At 37.5% G+C, this 25,398-nt stretch overlaps 1 protein-coding gene across 2 annotated transcripts; it reads right to left on the reverse strand.

The window, feature by feature from the left end:
• Positions 1 to 1,490: 1,490 nt before the first annotated feature.
• Positions 1,491 to 25,336, reverse strand: PEX1 (peroxisomal biogenesis factor 1). 2 transcript variants are annotated; one of them, XM_059473267.1, is made up of 25 exons: positions 25,189 to 25,336; positions 23,522 to 23,665; positions 21,374 to 21,457; positions 21,017 to 21,131; positions 20,155 to 20,927; positions 18,667 to 18,786; positions 17,823 to 17,946; positions 17,456 to 17,565; positions 16,139 to 16,239; positions 15,401 to 15,533; positions 14,616 to 14,712; positions 14,446 to 14,522; positions 13,358 to 13,541; positions 11,945 to 12,099; positions 10,497 to 10,686; positions 10,137 to 10,303; positions 9,221 to 9,355; positions 8,583 to 8,647; positions 7,631 to 7,773; positions 7,450 to 7,553; positions 6,349 to 6,525; positions 4,568 to 4,798; positions 2,917 to 3,114; positions 2,446 to 2,576; positions 1,491 to 1,777 (listed from the first exon to the last, which is right to left on the reverse strand). In XM_059473267.1, exons 1-25 carry the CDS (start codon positions 25,306 to 25,308, stop codon positions 1,693 to 1,695), a joined length of 3,963 nt encoding a protein of 1,320 aa, XP_059329250.1. In that variant the 5' UTR covers positions 25,309 to 25,336; the 3' UTR covers positions 1,491 to 1,692. The 2 variants fall into 2 exon arrangements, with proteins under 2 accessions (XP_059329250.1, XP_059329259.1); XM_059473276.1 differs by lacking the exon at positions 14,446 to 14,522 and having other exon boundaries at positions 13,358 to 13,528.
• Positions 25,337 to 25,398: the final 62 nt, after the last annotated feature.

Here is a 25,398-nt window from a genome sequence, read left to right on the forward strand (position 1 = left end):
TCAGTGTAACTCAGAATGTAACCAAGGATCACCTAGCAGCAGCAGGTAGTTATTCAGTGACCTCCTTGGATCACGTGAACCTGTCCTCAGCATCACCCAGGTTATGTATGCAGGGGAATGTCTGAATTAACACTGAGCTCATTCACTGGTGAAATTCCTTGCATGGAGGAAGGAGGAAAAAGAGAGATTTGGAACTTTGACTTCCTGGGTTTGAAGAACATTTTCCATGACAGTGTAGGACATAATTTTGGTTGAGGACTGACAAGACCTTGGCATACAGCAAACCTTCCTTTTTAACTCTGCAATCTAATTCTTGGCACTGAAACACAGTATTCCAATTAAATGACTCCCAACGTGAGGACAATACAATAATCTATGGAACTCTCTTTGCTACCATCACAATTAGCCTGTGACTGGTCCTTTCTGAGTTAAGTATCAGTGCATTATAAGATCATCAGTACCAGGAACATTAAATAATTTCCATTTCTAATGAAATTTTGTACAACCATTATCTAGACCTAAATTGAAGAACAGATACTGCTACTAATTTTGGCTAATCTGGATGTTTTTGTAATATCTGAAGATTTCTTTACCAAGTGGAGAAGATGTAATAAACCACAGTGTCCTTTAAACAATTTTGACACAGACAGAGCTGGAAGACCACCTTCTTATAGAGGTTCTGGATGTAGGAAAGAACCCTTGACTTAAAAATCAAAGCCAGTAGGTGAAAGAGTAAGTGAAAACTCCTATTGGTACCTAAAAAAATGCAGGAACTAATCAATAACTTAGCTGGGCTGAAGTTTCAAATGCAAGTATTCGACCTGATGATAATATAGTACTTCCTTGGCTTAGAGATGAAGACTATTTTAAAGGGGAAGCAAAATGCTGTGAATGAGTCAAACAGACTAATGGGAAACATCTCTAGTTTTCTTTCCTCCTTGTGTTAAGACCTGGTTATCCATGTGTCTTAGTTAAAGAACACAACTCTCTAACAATCTCCACAGAAGTCAAGAGTTGTGAAAAATTTCAGACATAACATTAGAAAGCTTCCAAGCATCCAAAATATTTTTAGTGGTCTCTGGGAAAAAAAAGGTAGGGGTAAGAAGGTGCAGGTGCTGTGAAATGCAATTTGGTATTCTTCTGATTAACAAACAGTGGCAGAAAACAAGATGCAAGTACCTTGCTCTGGTTTTTCCTGCTATAGTTGTAAAAGTATATTCTGGAAATATTAGTCTAGTTGCCTGCTAATATACACATGAAGTACCACCTTTATCTATGAAGTACCACCTCTCCAAAGGTCCTTAGAGAATGGCTTTATAGACTATTTTAAAAAATATCCTCCGTTAATATTACAGTCTATTTGACCAGATTCTATTTGTTGTGAGGGAGTAAGCAGGGACAGGAAATCATTGTTAGACTGTGTCAAGTAAATTGATAAAAAACTAAGTTTAAAAGTTTATATGATAAAGAAGTGGACAGAACATAACCAATGTTCTCAAAAAATTTAATATCAATCTAAAGGAGGACAATTTTCTTCAAAATAAAATGTGACATAATTTTACAGCATATTAGTTTAAAAGAAACTTATCTCCAACTGCTGCATTAATAAATCTATATGAATATAAATAATCTGATTTAATCACATCTGTCATTTCCAGTTACAGTTTAGCAATTATAAGCAAATACAAATCACTAAGCTAGAGTCATTTTTTGTCCTGGTCTGAATGTTGCACCAATCTGTACTTTCCTCTTCTTGGGATTCTGAAAATTATCATACCTGGAAATAAACAACAAAAAAAAGACATTAGCAAGTTCTTATGAAATGTGGGTTTTGTGTCTGCCTCTTCAGATGCATATTAATGCACCACAGAACTCCAGATGTTTAAGGAAATGAAAAGTACCTGTCTCCTCAGACCTGGGGACCTGGAGAGTTATCACCCACAAACCTAACTCAGAGAACTCTCTGCCCTGCTTCCCTTGGTTTTTTTCCCAACTTTTTGTCTCCAAGTCCAAGGAGACACATTCTCCCATTCAATATGTTTATACTTCTACAGATTATTGAGTTTCCCAAACAGAGCAGTTACAAAGACCACTACAGAGGGCCAAACTCCAGCCATATGAAAATACAAGGAGCTACTACTAAGTGGAAGCAGGAAAGACCTAGAACCTAAAGATCCTCTTTGCACTGTTATAGCTCTTAAGATAACATCAGGGGGTCCTGGTCTGTTATTTCTAGGTCTTACATGAATAATACAATTCACTGGTAAAATAGTTGCCCTTTCTCACTATGGAACTTAATACTTCTTAAAAAACTGCTGTCAAAAGCTATCAGCTATCTGCTGCCAGTCCCCACATTTATTTAAAACTATTGTGTTTCTGATGTACAAGGAATGGGGTAAGACCACATCTCCACTGAATTCAAAATTAAGAAAAAAAAATACTTACAGTTCAGTAAAATGCTTCCAGTCATCCTGACTAATGGATGGTCTCATTCCCTGCAGAGCGGTCATCAGGTGAGACTGGGCGATAGTCACAGTGGTCTTGGGAAGCACTGACTGATTAAGGGTGCTGTCCTCCTTGAAAAGAGCCATGAGCAGACAATGAAAAATTTCTACAGAAACACAGTGCCATCGATATCATTAGCTATGGAACCTCCCATTACATGTACAGACAAATGCATTAAAAAACAGTTACAACTTTCCCCCCTCCATATTAATAAATAACAGAAATAACTGTTGAATTACATGAATGCTAACATCTGGCTTATTTTCCTCAAATTAAGTATCACTTATCTTTGCTACTTTCATTACACAGTATTTAATATTATTGCAGAAATCATTTACTGAAATACCAAGAAGTGTGGAAAAACAACAGAAAAGCATTAAGACTAAATAATGATTTTTAAAAGTGCCATACTCCATTCTTGCTTCTGTAATTGGCCTTGCTAGCATTGATTTCTGTCCTCAGGTGCTCTGCTTGCTGCTCCTGGTTCTCCAGGGAGCCTTCTTGAGAAGCTGTTCTAAGCATTGCAGGCTGTGAGGATGCAACATCTCTCTGCGTGATGCTGGTGAAGTCGTAAGTCATGGAGTTCGGACCAGAAAAACACAAAGAGCTCTAAATTGATCACAAGAGGAAATACATTAACTCATTATGGACCCAAAGGAGCAACTCCATTATTAGGAATTAGCCTACAATTCAATATAAGTTTGCCTCCACTAGCAAAAAGAGTACTTTCTCTTTAAAATATATTACATATGAAATTTTTTTAACAGAAAGATTTAAGTTAATATGACAAAGGGTTTGGGCAAAGGCTATATTTGAAAATGAAGTGTTTCACATCTGGAAAATATGTAACTGTTTTTGTAATGGCCCATCTGAAAAAGAATAAAAGTCTGCAAAGTCCATTGCTTTAATTACTTAGGAAAATCAGTGGTTCTGAAATCTGGACGAGTAGTTTTGGAATTTAAATATTCATCACCTCCAAATTCCCTGTGCATTTGATAACTAAATCCCTTTCTAATTCAACAACTTCAAGAGGTCAAAGTCCTTGTGGGGAATCCTTGCTGAAGAATTTTCACAGTCAGAGGAAACTAAGTCTTTAAAGTTACATTAATCAAACACTATCACCCATAACGCAAGATAAAATACACCAAAGCACCTTCGCAGTCAGTAGTTCTCTAATGTCAAAGTTATTTTTGGCTTTAAGAATCAATGCAAGACAGTTTTGAAAACAAGAGACTAAGAACTTTGATTACTACTTGTAGTAACAGTTCTACAACAGATTGAAATTAATTTTGAAAAAGAGTTTCCTACAGATCACACACAAACTCTGAAATTGTGTGCTCACTGTAAGGAGCTCAGAGGCAGCACACCCTGTTTTGCTGACCTGCCAGCCAAGAGATAAGCTGATCACTGTGCAGGTGCTGGGCAGCCAACCTGCACATCCCTACCTGCAAACTGGCCAGAGAACTGCTGCTTTATGTGCAACATGATGCAACACCAGGAATTCTGGTTAAAGACAATGATAGATGTTAAGGTTTAGTTCTGTTCTTTTTCACAATTCCATGGTCTGACTATTCTATTAATGTACATTTTATTGGGAACCGAAGAAGGTTCATTGATTCTTGAGACTGTAACTTAACTCTTGAAAGCTAGGTTGTCACTCTTTAGTAATGAAACTAAGTTAAAGAAAAAACAAACAAACCAACCACCAAAAAGTCGCGAATTTATTTTATTGTTTGGAAGAACTTCGGAAGGGAACAAGCCATTTGACCAGAGAGTAAAATCTAACATGAATGCAATTTGCTTAATTATAGGGTATTAAGCAGTATTTTGTGATTTTGACTTTAAACTCCTGCAAGGTTGCAGAGAAGTCCATATTGTATTTTCTCAGATCATGTCCTTCCATCACCTTCCTCACTGTGGACTACTAAGTATAATCTGAAGACAGTCTGAAGGTCAAAGCAACACAATTGTATTTATAGACAGAACCAGGCAAACGGTATGTTTTTTCTGCTTCTCAACTAATAATACTTAGAAAATTCAAAACATTAAGTGAGTAATTTACCAATTCTGAAGGAGTTCCATTCCCCAGCTCTGATTCGTAAGAGCTTCCAAAATAAAGACGATACATGTTGGACCTCGGATCTTCAGGAAGCAAGTCAGACATATCTAAAGAAACAAGAGAGTGCTCTAGCCCTACTTCTCCATCTGTTGCTGAATCCTCTGAGCCACTGCTGTGGTTTAGAAAAACCATGGAAGAGAGACTGAAGTCACTATCAGAACTAGATCCAAAATCCTGTAACAAAAACCAGAACATTACAAGAGTTAACTCATAACAAACTATAATCAGAAATACATGAAAAGATTTGATATACAAATGAGTGCAAATGAGAGCATCAATTTACATTTGACTCTAGTAGTAATCTATCTTTCTCTAGGAGTATATTTCTAAATATTTTGCTGAGAAAATCTAATACATTTAAGAATTTTCTGTCTTCATGCTAGAAAAAAAGTTTCAGGAGGTAATTTTAAGGTTTTATTGTTTCCACTGCCTCACATTCTCAGTAAGAGCAAGCATTGGGAAACTTCATTCATGTGCTGTGTTGTAGAACTGCACCACTTCTGTCTCTACTTTACCTGCCAAGCAAATGAGTATCTTGTGTAAAATGCTCTAGGAGGCTGAAGTGAATCTACTTTTATAGCGCCTAACTGCTGTACTCGTTTTTAGTCTACAGCCGACTTTAAATGCTGATGTGGAAATCAGAACTGCTGCTTTAAACTGATGCCTGCAAACCTCTCTGATGGTCTCTATCAGTCAAAAATTTCTGAGTGCACTCTACCAAGCAAATGGATGTTATTTTTAAATTATACATGTATCACTGAAGTTCTAATATCTTCCTCCTGCACATCACTGGACTGCCTTGTGCTTTCTCTGGGGTGTGTGCACACCTCTCTGGACACCACTGCTTGAGACAACAATCTCTTCCTGTGATGGATAATCATGAGGTATCAACTACTTACTGATGCTACAAGTGAAGGGAGTGTTAGGGAAGATGCTCTCAATACTAAAGAGTCACATCCTCAGAGCCCAATTGCTTGGTAACAGCTAGGGTAAAAAGAATTCAAGAGGGTCTCCTTCACTGTGCACCCCTGACCCAACCCTTCCCTTTGGCCACACAGTAGTGGAGGCCATGCCTGCTCCTTTCCAGCTAGAACCAGAGGACAGGCATTAAAAACATGAACACAGAACACAGGTGGCTGAAGAGAGGCTAAGAGAGGGAGGATCTGCCAGTGAGTCACATGAGAGATACAAACCAAGGGTGGAACCCTGTACTTTGGAAGTTCAAGTACTAGCTGGTACCTGCAAGATGAGGCAGAGTTGGCCATTTCAGTATTGCCATCCTCTTGCCACTTCTCTCCTGACCTCAGTCAAACCCAATCTGCTGGAACAACTCCCCAAAATCCACAAATTTCCCATTTCCTCCATCATCTAAAATGTGCCATCTCAAAACTGAATTTGCTATCTGCTCCTAAGAAATTCAGTGCGGGATCCCTCCTGTCAATCCCTCCTCACAACAGTGATGAACACATTTGGGCTTACATATATCTATTTAACAATAAATACCTATCATTAAATGAGAACAACCTTGTGTTTAAGAAGTATTTAAACCAATTCATTACATTATTCTTGTATTTTTCTGCAAACATTTTAAAATGTTAATCCTCTGTATAAAAATATAAGAAAATATAATTTAGCTAAAAATTCCCATTGATACAATTAACTCTTTCAAACATATCAACATAAAAATAAACCGGAGAGATTTCTTTTATATTAGTTTTATTTACCTGTGTTAAACCTAAATTTAAATTGGTATGGATTGCCTCTAATTGGGCATTGTACAATAAAGCTTTTAGGTCGGCCCCGGTGAACTGTTCTGTTTTTGCTGCCACATCCTGAAAGTCCACATCATTTGCCAAAGACAAGGAATGACTGAGAGCTTTTAAGATTTCATAGCGTGAATTCTGAAAAAAAAGGAAAAAAATGTCAGTAAAGCAACCTGTTATTTTCCTTGTCCTGACTGCTAGATGGTGCTTTGGCCCTGTCACAGCCACTTCCTCTCTGAGGGAGGAAGGATCTTTTTTCAAGAAGATACTGCCTTAATACTAGAAAGATACTAGAATGCAGTACACAGAGAATATGTTTCTCTAATGTTTTGAGTCAATATCTAGGATTTTATATCTGAAATATATAAAAATATGAAGGTGAGCTGTGCTCCTCATATGTCCTTTTGTAAAGAAAAGTATGATGAAAGTGAAATGCTTCTGTTTATCTGAATGATCTTACTCTAAACCAGAACTTTAAAACAGAAAAAAGGGAAAAAAAAGGGAAAAAAAAAAGAAAAAAAGGAAAAAAGAAAAAAAGAAAAAAAAAAGGAGGCACAGGATGATCATATGTGTTTTGGAATGAAATGATGTGGTGGTATTTATCAAATGTATGAACTAATCTGGAAATAAGTAGCATTAATGTTTTCTCATAAAATGTGGAATCAGGGACACACATTGTACAACCTCTGAGGACTGGCTATGGTTTAAGCAAATGGCAAATCCACTGGATTCATACTTCAAAGTAAGGTGGAGAACATTATACACACTACACTGTATCCAGTTTCTTTCTGCAAATTATTTCTCTATTTTTTAATTTTTTTTTTAAATCAGCTAGATCCACAGGATATGATTTGATCCAGAAGACTGTGGTAAACAGCCTTTCTTTCCCTAGTTTTATGTGAACACACTGACACTAAAATCAGTGAATTTATTCTGTTGTATAACTGGAGCTGGGAAATCAGCTTTTTCCAAGTTTGAAATGCTACTACATATAAAGAAAAGGAGAATAAAACCCATTAGTCTGGTTTTTTCCTTGCCTCTCATGTGGAATTGTTTCCTCACCTGATCAGGAGGTGGACAGTACAGGCATTTATCCAGTCGACCTGGCCTTAACAAAGCAGGGTCAATCAAATCCGGGCGACTGGTAGCAGCTAGCACATAAACTCCTTAGAAAAGTGCAGAAAAATGCCATTAGTATCTGCTTAATTTCTGCATGAAAAGGAGCACACAGGTGAATTGGTACCTTGCAGGCCTTCCACACCATCTAACTGAGTCAACAGCTGGTTAACCACTCTGTCAGTGACTCCTGTGTTGTCGTGGCCTCGGCGAGGAGCAATAGAATCGAACTCATCAAAGAAAACAATACAAGGCTTAGCTGCCTGAGCTCTAAAAGGAAAAAAAATGAGCAATAGTTATTTTTCTGTTAAAGTTTCATTCACTGGTAGAATTGCTTAGAAATATTGAAGGTAATTGCTTTTTGCTTCAGAGAACAGTTGTATTTAATGATAGAATAGAAAATCTGCTTTTTGTAAAATTTAGGAAGTTCTGAAAACTGGGCTGCAATAGAATCACTGCTCATTTTTATGACATACTTAGCACTCACTTTATCATTTCTAAGTGCTCAACTGTCATATTAATATACATGAAAGCTCTAAAATTCAATCACTGCAGATGAGTTCTTGGCTTACAGACAGCTAACAAAAAGACTGCTACATGATAAGTTGAGAAGCAGAGGCTATGTAGGATATGTTGGAATCAGGGAGCACTGAGGGCCAGTAAGAGCACATCTGTAAAAAAGAACTACTGGCATGGAGGACTTCAATACCAAGTTTAATATGACCCTAGGTATTGAGTGTGCATTACTACATGGAGTACAGTCAACTGTACTGTCTTCTGGAAACATCTGAAAGAATTTCAGGATGTGTTTTCCAAGATAACTCTATGATGTGAACCAATGCACTGTAGCTGGAGAGAACTGGGAGTTCACCTTCAAAAGCACATTCCTCACTGTGCAGAAAATGGGCAGTTCTTTAACAATGATGGCCAGGTTGAACCTGCCAAGACACACCCATCTGGTTCAGCACAACTGATTATTTCAGATGCTTTTATGACCTGATGCCTCCTCAGACAACAAAATTATTTCTTTCTGCTTCAACAAGTGAAATGTATAGTTCACAAATCTTTACAAAACAAACCTGTTAAATATATCTCGAACTGCTTGTTCACTTGCTCCAATGTATTTGCTGAGCAGTTCTGGTCCCTAAAAAGATATAATCAGAAAACAATACTCATGACATGTTTCTTAGTTTTAATTTGTAATCCAACATCAGCATATACTTTGTGTACTAGACTGAATTTTCTTGCAACCAAGACAGTGTCATCTCTGAACAGAAGAGCCAAGGGGTCTAGATAATCCAGAAGAATTTGTCAAGCATTTCAACTTATTTAAAAGTAATTTCCATTGTTGTACCGTAACAGAACATGTGTTACATTATCTCAAGGCAAAGGTTTATACTGTATTTAAAAATGTTTAAAATATATTGCTCAATTTCATTGTCCAGTAGAATAAAAATCTGGGATTTTTTTACAAAAAAAACGAGAAACTAAGAACACCTAATTAAATTTTATAATTCTGCCTAATGAATAAGTATACAAAAAAAAAAATCTCAGTAATAAAACCGTGAAGTTCCAGGAATCAGATATCCAGAGACTCACTTATATGTTACTTGCTAACTGTGGTATTTTGCCCTCACAAGCACACAGTTTCAGGTATTATGTAAAGTTATTTAACTCAGTTAATAAAATGAATCAATTAAGCTTAAACTGTTGCTACCTTGATGCTGATGAAATTCATTCCACTCTCTCTTGCAACTACTCCTGCCAACAGTGTTTTTCCTGTTCCAGGTGCTCCGTACAGCAAAACTCCTGATCTCTGCCGTATGGGCAGGTTTGCAAATAATTCTGGATACTGGAAAAGAGTTTCAATGTGATATATTTTAAAATAAGCAAGTATTCTGTAATGTACTGTAACATCATTGGCCAGTGATGATTTTTGTCTAAACAGAATGCATCTGATTTATTATATCCCCAGTATTATCCCAAGAGCTCATTTGGACTGCTTTTAGTTTACCTGGGGCTGAACTGGATTTCTAGGTGTAACAGGTACCTAAAATACAAACAAGTGGGATTTTCTACCAAGCAAAACAGGTCAGAATAGGGATGGACTAGAGCTTTACATTCTCCATACTAGCAGCTCTAAATTTCTATTTTAATTACTGAATGATATGATCAAATACACCATTCAGTCATTTCTCTGAAGAGTCAATGCTCAGCGGCTCATCTCAACATTCAAGTTTTAAGCAAGGCAGAAAGGCCAAAGTAAAATGAGACTGATGGATTGGCACTCATCTGAAAGAAAATACTCCTCTAGCAAAAGCACTGTAGAAACCAGCTGGAAATGTTGTCTTTACAGAGCCCAATCACAAGCCCTGCAAGCAAGTATGGCAATACTCCAATACTGTAGAGCAACACTTGCTCTGTAGTAAAGCTCTGCCATTGTCTTTTCTATCTGGAAGAGAGAAGGGGAAGGAGAAAGTGTTTTCCAGTAGCTGAAGACAGTTGAAGATTGGAACGCTACAAAATCATGCCCGTCATCTTTCTATCCAACACTTTCCAAACCTTAAAAAATAATTCTTCCCTACTAACATTACGTGCAAAATTCAAGTAACTAATTTAAAGGAACTTAGTACCTTTACAGGTAACAGGATGGTATCCCTGAGCATTTGCTTCACATCTTTTAAGCCACCAATCCTGTCCCAGCCAAGATCTTTAGGTTTATGAAGGTTGACATTTCTCAGAGCTAATGGAGTAAAATCTTTTAGAGCTGTCTGAAAATCCACAGTTGACAGGTTCAATGCTGCTTTAAAAAAACAAAGAAAAAAAATAAATCCTGAAAAAACCCCAAACAAACAGGCTGCCAGTAACAAACTCCTTACAATATGCAACAATTAAAGAAACATTAAACATAAAATATAAAACCTGGGGGTTTCTTTCTGCATTCTGGAAAACAGAAGTAAGACTATGAAGTAAGAGATTTGTTGCCAACATACCACCATTATCTGATGCATTCTGGTTAGAAGCACAGGTATGAATGGCACGATCCACCAGCATAGTAAAATCTCTAGCAACAAAACCTTCTGTTTCCTTTGCAATACACTGGAGGTCAAGATCAGAGAAGTCCTTTGGATCAGAATTCAGTTTCTTCTTTATTATGGAATACAGCACTTCATATCTTTGCTTCTGAAAAACAGAATTGTGCAGGAAATGTGTATTGAGTTTACTATATGGAGTTTTTTTATTGAGTTTTTTATTGAGTTTTTATATGGAGGTCAGGAATTTAAAGAGTAAACAGGTATGACTTTCTAAAATTTCCTTAAATATTTGCACAACACCGACCCTTTAAATAACCAAACCTAAGAAATATAAACAAATGCTAGTGCTTCAGGTGCACTTCAATAAATTCACCCATTTTATAACTATAAATATTCACCTCACCAGAGCTACTTTAAATTCAACATTAATAATGAAACATCCCTCCCTCCTCAGATTCTACTGTTTTACATCCTTTTTTTCTGTTTCACGGGAAAAAGAATATTTTTATTTTTGACAGCATGAGCAAAGAATATGTTTGAGATACAATATATTGTGCTAGATAAAAAAACTTCAAATAACATGGTATCTTTTTGGTATCTTTTGAGATCTTGACTCATCCTTATTTCAGTATTAGCATTAAAAACAATAAAAGCAGACTTGCAGGAAGTGGAAGGAAGTTAAACTGCATCTAACACAGCATCCCCTCCTCAGTGGCTTTTAACAGCTGGCCTGTGACTGAAGACACACAGACAGGAACAACTCAGGCTAAATACAAATGAGTCATTAGGGGATGAGGGTTTCAAAGTATCTGCTTTCTCCTGCATGAAAGTTAATACTTTTCATTCTTCTCTTTATCCAGTTTTTTTTAAACTAGACTATGTTCAAAATTAGAGGAATAGTATTAATATGGAAACAAACCTAAATCTGTCCCATCAAATTAACATTTAGTTTTAATAACAATTTTAAAATGCATGTGCTAGGGACATCCTTATTTCACTGAGCTGTGAAAAACCACACATTTAACTTCATATCTCTAACTTGATGACTTACATGTTTTACAAAGCTGCTCCTTCAGCATCCCCTTGGAGGTAACAAGGAGACGTGCATATCTCACCTGTGTTAGACAACCCGACTTGCCTCATGTTGAACTGAAACATCCTCTGAATACACCCTTCTCTTACCACTGAAGAGTGGGGCCAACTCTGAGCTTTTACTGGATTACTCTTTTTTTAACTTTATAATGACAGATTCTGAGGTACTTAAGTATCACGAAAGAACTTCTAAGATTTCCAGATTTTTTTTCTCATCTTCAGACGTAACCTACTATTTTTGCAGCTGTTCCAGCATCATACTTGAGGCTTCTGGGAAGGCAAACATCATTTTAAGCATTTTTATTTGAATTTACCTGATCTGGAGATTGGATACATTTGAAGCACTGAAATACATGAGTTCCTTGTGCTGAAACCAGGGAAGGATGAAGGGAATGTTCAGATTGACTCGTGGCAATTAATGCAATCAAACTCCCCATGGAAATAACTTCTTTCATCAGATCTTTCAAAACTAAACACAGAAGAAATTGCTCCATGAATTGCAAAAGAACAAAAATAACCCTAACCTGGAGAGCAGCATTAGTACAACAAAATACAACAGCTTTGTAACATATTATTTTTATTCCCATGTTTACAGTTGTTTTTTAAACAAAAAAATAAAAAAGAAAAAGTGATTCTCTCTAGGACAGCACATTCCATTAAGAAAATGCCATCAGAAGTGCTTTTAAAAAGCTGATTTTGTAATGTCACTGATGGTATCTACTTTTGTGTGCTATTACTCCCTCCATGCAAACAAAAAAAAAAAAGTTATAGGAAAAAAACCCAGATCTTAAGCCTAGAAAATAAGCACTCCAAGAGAAAGGTATTACATAAAAGTAAAAAAAAAATTAAGGATGCAAGGTAGATGATCAAGAAAAAAATCTTTAAAACTCTAAAGCTCTGTTGTATGCATTACACCTTTAAGCAAAAGTAATAAGAAAACCAAACAATTCTGCATGTAACTTAGCACATTTTTTAGGAAGAAATTATAGTAAGATTTTCTGAATTTCAGAAGTATTTCAGTAAAAATTATTCTAACTCCCTCAAACTGAGCTAAGAAATGGAAGGCTATGGGTTTATTAATCTTGGTTATTTAGATTTAATTTGCAACTCAGCATTGCCTAGACTTTCAGGAATAAAAGGGAACCATATACAGGATGTCAAACTACAACTGATCATCTTGTTTTTAACATTTGTGATTTGTTACATTGTAAAACAGGACAGAAGTTCTACAATGTATACTAAATAGGATGATAAAGAAGGTACTCATCTAAAATGAGCTGGTTCTCAACATCAGTAAGTATCAAATTGATATATCACTGTAATTATAAATAACAATTATGGAAAACAAAAAATTGATTTATCAGAAATGATCAGTTAAAGGTTTAGCTGCAGTTTGTACTCAACTGCAACTATCTGGCTGTATAAGTAATAAAAAAAGGAACAGAGAAGCCTCAAGCACTGGCAGCGGTACTGACAACAGGCATTACCAGCAGCAGTGGTGGATGCCCATTGGCAAGGACTACCCCAAGATCCAGAGTGCATTATTTTGATTCAGCTAGGGATCAACAAATGCCTGCATTCCATAATTTGTGAGTCTCTGCCTGAATATCACATGGTCCAGAGGCAATAATGATACAGACAGAATTGTTCAGGTAGGACAGTACAACTCAAGTGGTAAGAAATTCTAACTTGCATTATATTTCTATCTAGACAAAGGTAGAACATACCATAAGCAAGTCTATTGCTCTGAACAGTTTCAGGGCTGTTCTCATGCTCGGGTGTAGAAGGTACTCCGACAATATGATCAAGATCATCCACCAGAAGAATGGATGGTTGTCTCCATGCTGCCTCTAAAAAAGCTTCTTCCACATGTTTCCTTATGTTTACTAATCTTTTTCCTAAAACAAAATACTATTAGAATGACACAAAATATCAGGAAAAAAATCAGTGACTACATCTTGCTCACAATGTTTTATTTTGTCTATTCTGACTCCACATCTATAAATCCAGATACCAAGATTAAACCAGAATCAACAATCACTAAAGAAAAGAGTCCAAACCTTCAATCAAAAAAGTACTAGAAGGCTCCACACAAGCTAAAATGAAATTAATCATCTTTTACTAACCACTATAGAAGCCTACAAATCTAATTTCCAGACAGTCAAAACCAGAGAAGTATCAGCAGCATTCTAAAATAGCTACTAAAGAATCCTGCAACTGGAAGAATTTTCCAGAGCAAAGGACCTAGCTCATCATCAATCTTTCCCCTTTTCTCTGGTGCAAGGAGCTCCAGCTTAAGTAGTGATTTAAGCAAAAAGAGTAAGTGAGGAAATATAAGGGCTCTGTAAGAAAACAGTTGAGTATTTTCTGCCCTTGTAACAGCAAGACTATTTAGAAAAGCCAGTGAAATGCAAGAGCAGAAAAATGCCTCCTTTGTGCTCTTCCATCTTTGCGTAAAATAATTATTTTGAACTCACAAAGCCTAAGGAGCCATCTCATCATCTCTAATCATGAGTGTTAGATGCCTAATGCCAAACACACTAGGTTAGTAAATATGCCACCATAAATCAGGTTTCAGTTGGTCATTTGATCCGTCTTTGGTGCCTGTGTTATCCTCTCACTGAGTACGGGTATCCTTTAACACTAATGGTTTGTTAACAAAACATTTGCTCCAGCTAGCACAGCCCATAAAACACAGTTCAATTTTTGCAACTTCTTCCTATTTTGTAATAATTAGAAATGAGCATGGCAAGCATGGTTTGAATTGCTGGTGGTATGTGGGACAGAAACTGATGGTAATGTGAAATAAACTTACAGTAGCTGTATTTTCATCAGACTGTTGAAGATAGTAATTGTGGGGCATCAAACATCCTTGTGAAAACAGCAAAAATGCTAAAAAAATGATTCAGACCAAATATAGTAACTTCATGACTGTGTCTCTAGTGTACAGCAAAAATTTGAGATTAAAATAAACTATTGTCATACCTCTTAAAGCTTTACAATCAATTACTTCTACATGAGCATCCAGTCTAGTGAAAGCTTCCTTGCAGATGGCCTTTGCTAATGTTGACTTTCCACTTCCCTACAAAAATAAATGTGAGCTAAAGTAAATTGACAGAGGCAATGTGTTTCTGTGTTCTCGTCACAGTATGCACCAGTCAACAAGCTGGGGAAGCTGTACACACACTTATTATTCCTCAGTAAAAGTAGTATGTATTCTGTCTCTGCATCACTTGGTAGGGACCAAAGCCCTAGAGTGAAACAAAGAAATTCAGAGTGGATACATCCAGTACAGTGTTCTGATTCCACTGAGCTCAGTGTTAAGACATCTGCTAGGCTCAGTGGCATATGGTATTAAATGGATCACTGTAAGAGGCAACAGCAAAATACCAGTACCAACCCCACTGCCATTTTATGTTAGAATACAAGAGAAAATATATGCTTATTTTTCTTCAAATAATTCAAAGACAAGAGGTGCTTATCATACTATAAACACAAAGTAGATTAATCCCCTATTAAAACTGCATTGGTACCAATCTTCAAAACCTATGTGTGTATATATATACACACACACATACGTTTGAAGATTGCACAGTGTGTGTGTGAGATAACACTTTACTGAATTATCTCTGTTCAGTTCACTGCTCTTTTTTTCAGCTTGCTCTTTATTCCTCAGAACAAAGCATCTTCAGTGCAAAGTATCAAAGAAAACTTTTGCAACCCTGGAAAACAATGTGCAAGGGTTTGCAGGTGAAAGCAGAAGTGAGTACCTTTCCTCCTGTGAGAAGCACCCCTCCACTTCGCAGTCCCACAGCATTAGCAGCCAGCTTTTGGGATAAAGGACGCCCCAGAAGACTGTGGCTTATGTGTTCAAATAAAGATGTGCCTAATTTTTCCACTCCTCTGCAGGGGAAAGGAAACAGTAAATGGCCTACGGTAGCATCAGTGCACACTCTGTAGGCAGAAAAGCTTGCACCGTGGGGGAGTTAGAATGCTGACAGACTACTCTCACTTGCCTTTCCCAGCACTGACAGCACGCTATCACAACACTCCAAGCCTCTCATGTCTCCTCTGCCCCATCCCTTCACATTTGCTACACTGTACCGCTGTTTTCCCTTGTACTTATGACCACAGCACTCCGCATTTCCCCCCTCAGATGATGATTGCAACAAAACTTTTAGGAACTACAGTTCTCTGAGACCCTTACTATTAAATGTAGCTGAACAAGTAAACAGGTGGAAGTTACTGGAGGGCATGCATTGGCAGACTGCAACTTAAAATTTTTGTATATTTGAACACCCCAGCTAAAACTACCCCACTGTCCCTTGCTGCTACGTAGAAGTCTGTTCATACTACTTAGAACAACAAAAACTGACACAAGCCAAAAGATGCACAGCTTTGCTTAGATCTGGCATAGTTTCCAAGAAATCTGCTTTTCAACCAATGCTATTTTTTTCTAATTCTCATTCCCATTCCCTCCCATGTTTTTTCCTACAAAAATGTCTCACCCTAAATCACTTAGTTTGTGGTATGGAAGGTTCTTGTCTCTATCAGGCACAGGTGGCTGCTTGTCATCATCAGCTTTTGTACTTAGAGAATGTAAAAGAACCTAAAAAAAAGGAGAGTTATGACTTTAGATGAAATATAACTACAGAAGAAGGCTATGGAGTGACCAGCCATTTCTGGACTTGTGCAAAGATAACACTGCATGTATGCTTTGCTGTGCCTGAAAGAAAGGTGCATTGTTGAAATGGAAGAGATACAACTACTTTCAAAACACAATCTAGTGTTGACAGTAATTTAATAATGTAAGATTAGATTTTGGGCCAAGTGCTGTTTATAACAGACTGTGCAGCCCACTATCTCTTTCCCTACCTGCAGCTCCTCCCTGTCCTGCTGGCAGGAGAGCTGATGAGGCAGAATAGTGAACCTGATCAGGAATCTGACTGGATGAAAAGTAACTTGACAAAGCACCTGGCATGAATTTTTCCATCTTGTTCATGAGGGAGCTAGCATGGAAAGCTGGGCAGGCAAAGAGGGGTTGCAGAGGTTCACAGGTAAGAACAGGCTAGTAGGAGATGTTGACATAGCTATTAAGAAATGCATTTTGCTCTTTCATCTTAGTTTCAGTCACTTGAACAATTTCTAGAAGCCTTTTTATAGTTTAGTACTAGTAAAAGAAGGTTCATTTTATTATTTTTTAACAGCAATTCTAAATTTGGCAGGCAAGTTCTATTCTAACCTGCCAAAAAACACTTTCAATTCTCCACTAAAATTCACTGTATGTTTAAAAATTAAGAAAACATTATCCTACTCCTATAATCATAACCCTGAAATAATGGGCAGTGGATCAACTGGAATTACTAATGGAAGCAGTAATTCTCATATTAAATAGAAATATTTATTCTCCTGAGAAATGAAATATGGAAGAAGCAGAAGGCACACAAACTATACCAGAGAAAAGGCAGGCTGACTGTGGTAGGTGAATTACCAAGGGAGAGAACAACTATGTATAAGGATGGTACATATACAAGTAAGTGTAAGGATGTTCTAACATGGACAGCACTGACTCTCCTCTCTTCTAACTGATTTTTCTGAGAGTTTGATGTACAAACTCTTATGACACTCAGTGACAAGCATAGCATGCCTGGAATTTCAGCAGGCCCTCAAGCTACAAAATGACATAGAGGATGCAGATATAACTTTATGAATAGACCGACATTATTTACTTTAAAAGGGAAACTGAAATATATACAAAATGCAATACATTTTAAACAAGTAGAACAATTTAAATTACTTGATACCTGATACTATGTGATATTTACTTGTATATTTGTCTTTTGCAGCAAACTGGGACTCAGTATAAAAATATTCTCAGATTTATTTTCTTCAATGTGCATGGGATGCGCTGCACTAAGGACAAATTCCTCTATTCCTGTAAAAACACAATGAACAACTATTAAAACTCCAAATACATTAAGTTTTTGTTCCTCACAAGATAAGACAGATTAGAATATTGCTATAATAGAATCAAAAATGAAAGACTAAAAAAGATTAATCATTATTAAGGGGTAACTCAAGCTTACACTTTCAGTATGAAGAGGTATCAGTTATGTTAAAAGGTGTACATAGAAATTAACTGGCATACTGGCTAAGTAAATTCCACAGTAGACTGGACAGAATTATCCTTGCCTTCTTTAGCAGACAGATGTATACAGTCTGTGCTTGTCATTATCCATGGGTGATCATCAGTAGTGGAATCCTGCAGCCAAGAACTGAATGCACATTTAACATCATCTTCATGTATATCTTTATGCTAAATAGGAAAATGGAAGAAGGTAAATAAAACAAAACCAGGTGTTCGTAAGTAAAAATGTTTTCTTCCAATGCATGAGGCATTTGTTTCTCTTATGGCAGCAGAGAGATGGAAGAAGTAAGAGTTTTATTCATTTAGAAAACACCATTTTGCCAGCAAACACCATTTCTATCAACTGCTCTAGGGAAAACATCTGTGCAGCTCCTGCTATGGCCACAGCAGAGTATTAGACCACCTCTAAAGACTTTTCCTTCAGAACACTGATATGAGGGCAACAAAAACCTTCTATTTTTGTTTTACTTATCTGCCTTCCCAGATCCAAGGGCACTGCTCAGACCCCCGGTCTGAAGACATGCACTGATATTGGCCTGAGACTTATCTCAGGTGCTCACTACACCCCTCTCTTTCTCATATACCCTTTCCCTATAAAAAAAACCCTGTTTACAGTACATTAATCAAAATACAAATACCAGGTAAGCTCTGTTTAAGTAGACCATAGCAATCTATTAACTTAAATTTACATAGTCAAAAGAAAAAACAAGAAATTATACCCCCTGAAAAATCCTTTGGAATTATTTCTATAGAGAACATTATCTAACAAATTAGAACAAATAAGCACAATGCCCTCCTTCCCACTCCCCCCCCCCCCCAGTTTGACCAGAGCAACATTATCAGTTTCCCAATATATGCACAAGTATGTGACCAGTAATATCAACTCACTAAGTTCTGTTTGGGTTGCAGCGTAAGAGATACAGGAATTTTAGGAATAGATTCAACTGACTTAATTCGGACTGTTGAATGTATTTCGATATGTAGTTTTTTCCTCAGACCATCGGCAATCTGAAATATTTAAAATAGAAGCAAAAAAAAAGCATTAGAAAGTAAGCTAGTTATAACATTGCATATATAATACTACATCAACTTCTTCACTAATGGAACCTCAAGAGAATTAAGAAGGAATTTATAACATTGATAGTGATATCCAAATCTTACTCTTACATGCACACTTCTAGTTACCTTTTGTCCTATTTGCGAAAGTGCTCAGAACAGCTGACCTTCTACTAACTTAATAAACTTAAAAGCTCAGAAAAGGAGTAGAAGAAATTCTTAGAACATTGCAAGAATGCTCTTAGTATAGGAGAAAAACAACAATTTAATTTCATTTGCTGATTAAAATTATTTCACGCGGGTAGGTAAATATACACAGACCATTACGAGACCAAAACTAAGAACCCCTGCAGCAGAGAGACAGAAAATGCAGCCTACCTAAATCATACTAGTCAGTTGGTCCTTTTAAAGAAACACCTTTTCGATCTGTTATTTTAAAACTTATACCAATTTGAAAACATGTAATAAATATTTCTTAACTGTGAGAGACTTTATGATAGCTGGCATTTGGAAAATTGTTATGTCTGTCAAAAGATTTCACAGCAAAGACCACTGCAGGCTCTTGTTCTCATTCTTAATACAGCAATGAGTGAATGGTGAGAATTATATTATGTCAAAATAGTCAAATGGTGATTTGGAGCACATTTGGTTTGTTTTTGTTGATCCCACTTGTGCTTCCAGGAAAGAAAGAACAGGCAGTAGTTCTATCAGAACAAGCTGAAACATCAGTGTCTCCATACCCGGACTTGTGCCACCTGGCAAAATGACATATGAAAACTAGAACAGTTTAAATATACAAGCTGGTTATTGGATATTCATCTTCAATATGTATTTTAAAGACTGTATAAAAGGACTCATAAATATTATGCAGCACTAGGATACACCATCCCATTACTTTACACTTTGATGACCCCTAGGTCAATGCACATTTCAAAGAGTTAACTGATGAAGAGTCTCATAATAAAGGACTGAATGTATGTAAACAGGTACTCTCACTTTCTCATTAGTACAATGGCTACCTGCAGGTTGTGAAGAAAGCATATATCCCTTCAGAAACGCTGAAGCCTTTTCCTCATTTGGTGTAAAAATACTAAGTGTGCAAAAACCCAGAGCACACTGTACATCTTGGAGCATGATGGTAAGTTATGTAGTCCAGAATGAGTACAAAGCACAGCTCTAGCAAACAGTATTTGGTTCTAGAAAACTCAAGAGATTAACACAAAGCCTACAGCCCAACACCACAGGTTAAGTAGCCAGTTCACAACTCCCCAATAGAAAATACTACCCAAATATAAAATAATATGGTGTGCTCAAACTGACCCAAACTCTTCCAACATGCAGGGCTCCCCCATCATGGCCATACTCTATGACACTCTTTAGGTCTTCAAATCCATTCCAAACGATTTGAACAACAGATCCCTCACTGGATGCTTCGCCGCTAATAGAATTAGAAGGGTTTTTGTCTTGTGTACTAGTCAAATGATTTTGCTTTTCAAGTGGCAGATTTTGTTTTGCTTCTTGATGACGCTGTCTTGGGGAAAGCAGCTCGTTAATTTTCCCATAAGATACTACAGGATTTGGATCCAAATCAACGTATTCTAAATTCCATGGAAAAATGTGAACAGCATTGCATTTCAGAAATTCATGAGTGGTGGATACATTCTGTACGCTGGGAGGCTGGGACTGACACACTCTAAAAATGGAATCCATGTGAATCATGTTCAGCAGCTTGTCTTTGAAGACGCTCATTTTATCGTTATCACATGAAGTCTTCTGTTTCTGCTCAGATGTATTAGAGAAAATGTTCCCTATGAAATTCCATATATTTGGGAGAACATTTGAGCCAAACGTCATGTTTGCATCAGTCTGACTCTGTTCAAGGGCTCCAGGCTTTAAGTAAGGCTGTTTGGCAAAAGGATCCTTTAATGTTTCTTCTTGTTCCATGTTATTTTTCACAAAATTTTTGAGCAAGATGTCACTTTCTGTGGCAGGTGTGCTGGTGATATTCTCCTCAGGTCCGTGTGTTTTGGGACATACCAGAAGCTCCGTGCATGGCTCTAATCTCCCATATGGGGCTGGTGGCACAAGTGTACCTAAGTATGAGCAAAAGATGCCAATGAATGCATCTACCCCTGCAAAGCAGCTTCCTGGAGGCGCCCCAGGAGCCTTGAGCGCTGCTTACCGATTCTGATGTAAACATGGGTGTGCTGCTCAACCCAGACAGGAAAGATGGCTCCTGGAAACACCACTCGAATCTGGTCCAGAAGGTGGCTTTCAAGGGAGGAAGCGTGCAGCTCCTGGGGAAAAGCGACACCATTATAAATTAAATACTGCATATATTTTTAACATTTGTTTGAAGAAAAAACCCGTACGTCTCTTTTCAATACACATATTTGAAATATAAAATACAACTAAACTCTACCACATTTAGTATTTCCTTAGAGGTGAAGGGAATGGGGCACTGTGCAAAAAACTGCTTGAGTCAGAATCTCTGTCATCTGTAAGACAAGAACATGAACAATGGAAGGGGTTTTATTACCAGAATTTCCCAATCATCTGCTGTGAGTGGTTCCACTTCTACTTGCTGACAGGAGGACACATGGGAACAGGGTTCAAGAAAAACCTGGCAAAAGTAACACCAAAATATTTAACTCCTTTTTTTTTATATAAAAGCTCCATCTTTATTTCAACTAGAAAATTGACATCTCCTTCACTGTATGTTTTCACTACTTGGAACACCATCCTAATGACACCAGGTAATTCATAAGCAGATGAATGCTCAATGGATGGGAAATGGATCCCAATAGGCTCAGAGACATCAATAAGCAATGAATATTAAAAACATCTGGAGTTTATCAGGTGATAACAAACAATCCATTTTTAATACACCTTGATCACATCACCATCTTTCCATTTTTAAATCTTTATTTTTAAGTCCCCAGGATTTTATGAAATTGAAAAATTAATTCACTTGCACATAAATTTAGAACCAGCTGTAAATAAGGGAAAAAGTACAATGGAAAAGCAAGCCCAGCTCCTAAATGAATGGATGAATGGTTTCATAGGAAGCAGCCCCATCTCCATAGAATAGTTTTAATATCATGTGAATCAGGAGGAATGGTAAAAGCTCTTGTGGCTTAGGTCTTTCAGAATGCTTTAAATATAGACTTCAAAAGTCAGTTTTTGACAAAGGTTTCATATGACAAAAAAAAACTCCACAAAAGCAATTTGCAAACAACATCTTGCAATTAATTTTCAAAGAAATGTCACTAATTTTTTTCCTGAGATAAAACTAGTAACCTCTCCTTTGAGAAAATTACGTCAGGTCACCTTTTGTAAAAGTAACCATCTGTTTTGAAATCCTCTATGTCCTTAGCTTGAAGCAATAATTGAGAGGAATATCTTTCCCCCAGCACAGCAAAAATAAGATCATACAGCAAACATGTAACTCCTGAATCCAAAACTATGGTGAAACTTATTAATCATGTATTTATTCGATTGTACAGATGATTATTCCCAGCAATACCTGGGTGAGGTTTTCTTAGGTTTCCTTTGTCAATTGTTTTCCTGTTGAAGGCTATTAGTTGCTAGAAATAAAAAGGGTAGATGCCTGGCTTCTCAACTACTAAATTGGAAATTTATGCAGACAGACACATAATTTCTAGAGAAAATATGTTTAAAAAGTAAACAAAGTAAGATAATACATTGCTCTGAGGCATGCTCTTTGATATCTTCTATGATGTTGAACAAAATTTTGTACACAAGAGAATAGGCAAATATGAATACACTGCACAATGATACTGTGTAAGGCAGTATTTTTTTATTCTTGTTTGCTTAAGTGTCTACCTAGTAATAGAAAAAAATCTTTTGATTTAGCGATTTTAGTAGTCCCATGTCAGAAAACTCTGCCTCTTGGGCATCTCTAACTTCTGTCAATGAAAGAGTCATTTATGAGAAGTTTAACAGAGTGTTCAGGAGTAAGAGATGAATGTACAAAGAGTAGAGAGACAGAGATAGGGAGATAGATGGGATAGATAGATAGATAGATAGATAGATAGATAGATAGATAGATAGATAGATAGATAGATAGATAGATAGATAGATGGGATAGATAGATAGATAGATAGATAGATAGATAGATAGATAGATAGATAGATAGATAGATAGATAGATAGATAGATAGATAGATGGATGGATGGATGGATGGATAGATAGATATGCATAAGAGGTGAATACAGTTATTCAAAGAGAAAGGGATATATGGTGAAGGGGTAAAAAAGGGATGAAAATTTAAACCCTAATAAGTTAAAGAAGAATATGCAGCAAGTCAATAGCTACTTTACAATTACAGGAGTCCAAACCAAATATTCCCATTCCAAATTTTTCAATTGCTTAAAAGTGTATTTTCTTAAAATTAATGTCGCTGAAGATAGTTGTTACAGCCCTGCAAAGACATACCCATAAGCCTATCCTAACACTGTTTAGGCAAATGTTAATGGTTTAATGAGCCAATCTTTTCATGTTCGAGACATTTTGTGATAGTTAACTTTTCTCATGAGCAGAGGTAAATGAAGAAACTGTCTAAATACACAAAACAAGGTCTTAGCTAACTCATGTAGCATTACCTTTTCACTTATCTTCCAATATACTCTTTATTTAAATAGAAAACAAAGGTAGCATTTCAAACCTGCTCTCCATCTGTGATGCCAAGTTTCTCTGCCAAATGTCTGTTAATCTCTGCATTATTTTCACTCTGGCGACCTCGATGCCTGGTTTCCATCCAGCTCAAAAATATTGGCTGATGACCACAGGATATTTTCACAGCTTGGCCCTATGAGTTTTAAGGAAAGAAAATAAATTGATATAAAACCAGCTAAGTGAGACAACTATTAGACAACCTAAACTGTATTTGATTGGAGAGATGAAAGGAATTAAAGCTATTATCTGGATTTTACATCTTGTTTGCACAGCTCTCACCACAGAACTGAGCGCTGGTTTAAATTCTTAAACAGCTTTCTATTTTTATGGACTATTTTTAAGTAAGAAAATTAATTCTTTTTCCTTTCTTCTGCATGATGTGGTATCAAAAAATATTTTACAGAAATGTGTAACCGCATGTTTGCATTTCCCAAATGAGGAAAATAAATAAACGTACACTTTGATTTCACAAAAATTACAACATTTACATGGTCTCCAAGAGTGCTTCCGTGACATACTTAGAATGAGTCAAAAATCACATTAACTCAGACAAAAATGATTTCATCAATCTGTTTCAGAACTGCTCATGTATTTTGATGTCAAACTGAAGAACTTTTCTAATATTTTCTGCAATTAGATTCAGCTCTTGATTTCATTTATCCCCTTTTCAACATTTTTATTAATGAGAAGTATTTAAGGTGCTATTTCTATCACATTTTCTGAGACTCTATCTTTTCATTTAGCAGCTCAGGTTAAACAAAAGCAGGATGCAAAAGCACCATAATAAACAGTGTGCAAAACTACACTGTAAGACTTCAAAGCAACTGCACTCTTTCTCCTCTCTCTTGACAGATCTGTAAAACACTCAGAAACTGCAGCTGAAATGAAGCTCACATTTAATACCGCATTTCTTCCAATTCCACCAACCTCCTACGACTACCCCAAAGGTGAACGAGCAGGTTTTACACGCCTATGTTGTGTTCCTGTTGTGAAATGCCCTTTTTGGCCTTGAGAGCAGGTTACCCATGCGAGGGAGGCCTGCTCTGGCCATGGGGGCTGTGCCAGCTCTCCTGAGCTTTGCTCGCATCCTTCTGGGCTCATTCCTGCCCTTTTCCACACTGTCCTGCTGGCACCCAGTTCATGGCTCAAGAGGCACACAGTGGCTGTCCTCCCGTTTCCACGTGTGAAATGTTATTTACAGTGTAAGGTGACCCCGGGCTCTGCATGACGGGAGTGCCTTTCTATAGTGGCATATTTTATTTGTGTACAGCAAAAAGGAGGATTCTGCATGGATTTGTCACCTCTTCTCCCACCTGAATTAAACATTTAGACATTATTCGCTTAATGCTAGCAAGTTACGAGGAAAACTGGTATAAAATAGGGAGTGATGAAAGAGACGCAGATGCCCACAGTGCCAGACCACGCTGGGGAAGAAAAATTCCCGCGTTTTATTAGGAATTGATGACGATACTGGGCCACGCAGGAGGCGAGGGAAGGAGGGGTTCCCCGATGTGAGGGGTCCCGGCTGAGTCGTGAGGGAGGGGAGGAGGGCTCCGTATCGCCATGGTGACAGGATGCGGGGGTGCGCTCACGTAATCCTCCCGGCCTGCCAGAGGTGTCCCTGCGCCCGGGCCCCGAGCGGCGCCGCCCCGGTACCTGCTGCAGGCGGAGGAGCGAGGCCAGCGCGGGGGACAGGTGCAGGAAGCAGTCGCGGGTCCCAGTCAGGACGATGGTGGCGGCGGCGGCGGCTCCCCCGGGGTCGCCACAGCCCCACATGGCCGCCGCCACTGCCGGCCGGCCCCGCCGGCGCTCCCGCTCCGCCCGGGCACGGGCCCGCCTACCCGTGGCGGGCGCGGGGGGTAATGC

The sequence above is a fragment of the Ammospiza nelsoni genome, chromosome 1 (assembly GCF_027579445.1).
Source record: "Ammospiza nelsoni isolate bAmmNel1 chromosome 1, bAmmNel1.pri, whole genome shotgun sequence".
In the NCBI taxonomy this organism is placed as follows: Eukaryota; Metazoa; Chordata; class Aves; order Passeriformes; family Passerellidae; genus Ammospiza; species Ammospiza nelsoni.